Source organism: Kryptolebias marmoratus, linkage group LG3 (genome assembly GCF_001649575.2).
Source record: "Kryptolebias marmoratus isolate JLee-2015 linkage group LG3, ASM164957v2, whole genome shotgun sequence".
NCBI classification, from domain to species: domain Eukaryota; kingdom Metazoa; phylum Chordata; class Actinopteri; order Cyprinodontiformes; family Rivulidae; genus Kryptolebias; species Kryptolebias marmoratus.
The window spans coordinates 29,744,733-29,746,785 of NC_051432.1; the positions used below are offsets into that span (position 1 = coordinate 29,744,733).

A 2,053-nucleotide genomic window follows, 5' to 3' on the forward strand; every position below is an offset into this window, starting at 1 on the left:
GCCCGACTGACTCCCGACCCGCGTGTCTCGGGCCCGACTGACTCCAGACCCGCGTGTCTCAGGCCCGACTGACTCCCGACCCGCGTGTCTCGGGCCCGACTGACTCCAGACCCGCGTGTCTCAGGCCCGACTGACTCCCGACCCGCGTGTCTCGGGGCCCGACTGACTCCTGACCCGTGTTTCTCAGGTACCTGCAGGAGGTGGGGTACACCGACACCATCCTGGATGTGAAGTCTCAGCGGGTCCGGGTCCTGCTTGGTCTGACGGGAGACTCTGGAGACAAACCGTTGGAGAGGAGAACCGAGCCTATGGTGAACGGGACCGAGCCGTCCTCGCTGAAGGACAGCGGCATGGTCAGGTACCGGATCAGCCAGTGCAGTTTGTGTGGTTCTGGAAACAAAGAGAGAACCCGTGGACCTTTCGTTGCAGTAAACCTGACATGTCGGACTCGGCCACCGTGTTGGAGGCGTTCAGGTTCATCGAGAGCGCCGCGGCAGAGTTCAGCGATGAAGACGAGGAGGAGGACAGTGAGACGAAGGACAGAACCATCCTGGACCTGGCTGCTGTGAGACAGAACCACATTAAAAGTCCAGTTTTATTTCTTTATTTGATCATATTGAAATATTTATATGTTGTCTGTGCTGCTGTGTTGAAACTGGACAGATGGTGAGGAAGAAGCCGTCCTCCACCCCGTCCTCCACCACCTCCGACCTCAGCGACGACCCCGACACCGAGGAGGCCCTGAAGGGCTTCGACTTCCTGGCCAATCAGGACGAGCTGGACGGCTCGCCTGAGACGAAGAGCGGCGAGGACAGCGGAGAATGGGGTGAGGCAAAGCGTGGAGTCCAGCGACACGATCCTGAGAACAAAAACATGAAAACATGAAGCTCCGTCCATCCAGTAATCTTCAAATTCCAAAGATTATTTACAGAAATCTATGAGAATAAATCTGATATTTTAAGGTCAGAAAAGAGTGCAACATGTTGAATTCCCTGAAACACCTCCGAGACTGAAGTCATGAATTCAGAGGAACGTTTGGATCTTCTGGGGGAGGGGCGCCGCGGCTGCATCAGCCACATTTATCACATCTGGATGATAAATCTGTCCTCTCCGTGGAACCGAACAGAACTAAGTTCTGTTTCTGCTGTTTGACTCCAAATCCTCCGGTTTCCTCTGTTCCTTAGCAACAACATCCAGAGTCATGTGATCCGTGTCAGGAAGTTCTCCCACGCAGTCAGTGAGTCATCGCTTCATCGCTTCATCACTTCATCACCTCACAGCTCAGGGTGCTGGACAGGACTGCTGACTCATCTGCAGACCCCGACGGGACAGAGGACGGGACAAACGAAGGGACAGAAGTTGGGACAAGCAAAGGGACAGACAGTAAGACAAACTAAGGGACAGACTACGAGACAGAAGACAGGACAGACTATGGGAAAGACAATGGGACAGAAGACGGAACAAACTAAGGGACAGACTTCGGGACAGACGACGGGACAGACTACGGGACAGAGGACGGGACAGACTTTGGGACAGACTATAGGACAGAAGACAGGACGAAGGACGAGACAGGCGACAGGACAGAAGACGGGACAGACTTCGGGACGAGCGGTTTCCTGGTTGGAAGCAGGTTTCCTGTGTTTGGCTCCAAGCTGACATCTTATAAAACACTTTCTCTTCATCTCAAACCCACACCGCCTCCAGAACCGGCACGGCGCCGACCCGTTTCTGTCTCGGTTCTGTTGTTCTAACAGCAGCTGTCTCTCTGGACCGGTCCTCATGAAGTGAGCTGCTGAATGTCGCCTCCTGCAGGAGGAACGAGGAACAGCAGCTGCTGTTCAGTCTGCCACAGACAGTAATCAGATTACTCAGGGGTGAGGGGAACAGTAATCAGATTACTCAGGGCTGGTAATCAGTTACCAGGGTCAGGGGAACAGTAATCAGATTACTCAGGGCTGGTAATCAGTTACCAGGGTTAGGGGAACAGTAATCAGATTACTCAGGGGTGTTTACCAGGGTGAGGGGAACAGTAATCAGATTACTCAGGGCTGGT

General features: G+C 53.8%; 1 protein-coding gene across 1 annotated transcript in view; it reads left to right on the plus strand.

Annotated features, from left to right (window-relative positions):
- The window catches only part of LOC108251774 (striatin), an 18,781-nt gene that overhangs the window by 6,260 nt on the left and 10,468 nt on the right, over positions 1-2,053 (plus strand). The window contains exons 4-6 of the mRNA XM_037975005.1: positions 188-358; positions 430-565; positions 664-826. Of these exons, the coding sequence (XP_037830933.1) occupies positions 188-358; positions 430-565; positions 664-826 (470 nt within the window). The remainder of the gene's footprint in view (positions 1-187; positions 359-429; positions 566-663; positions 827-2,053) is intronic.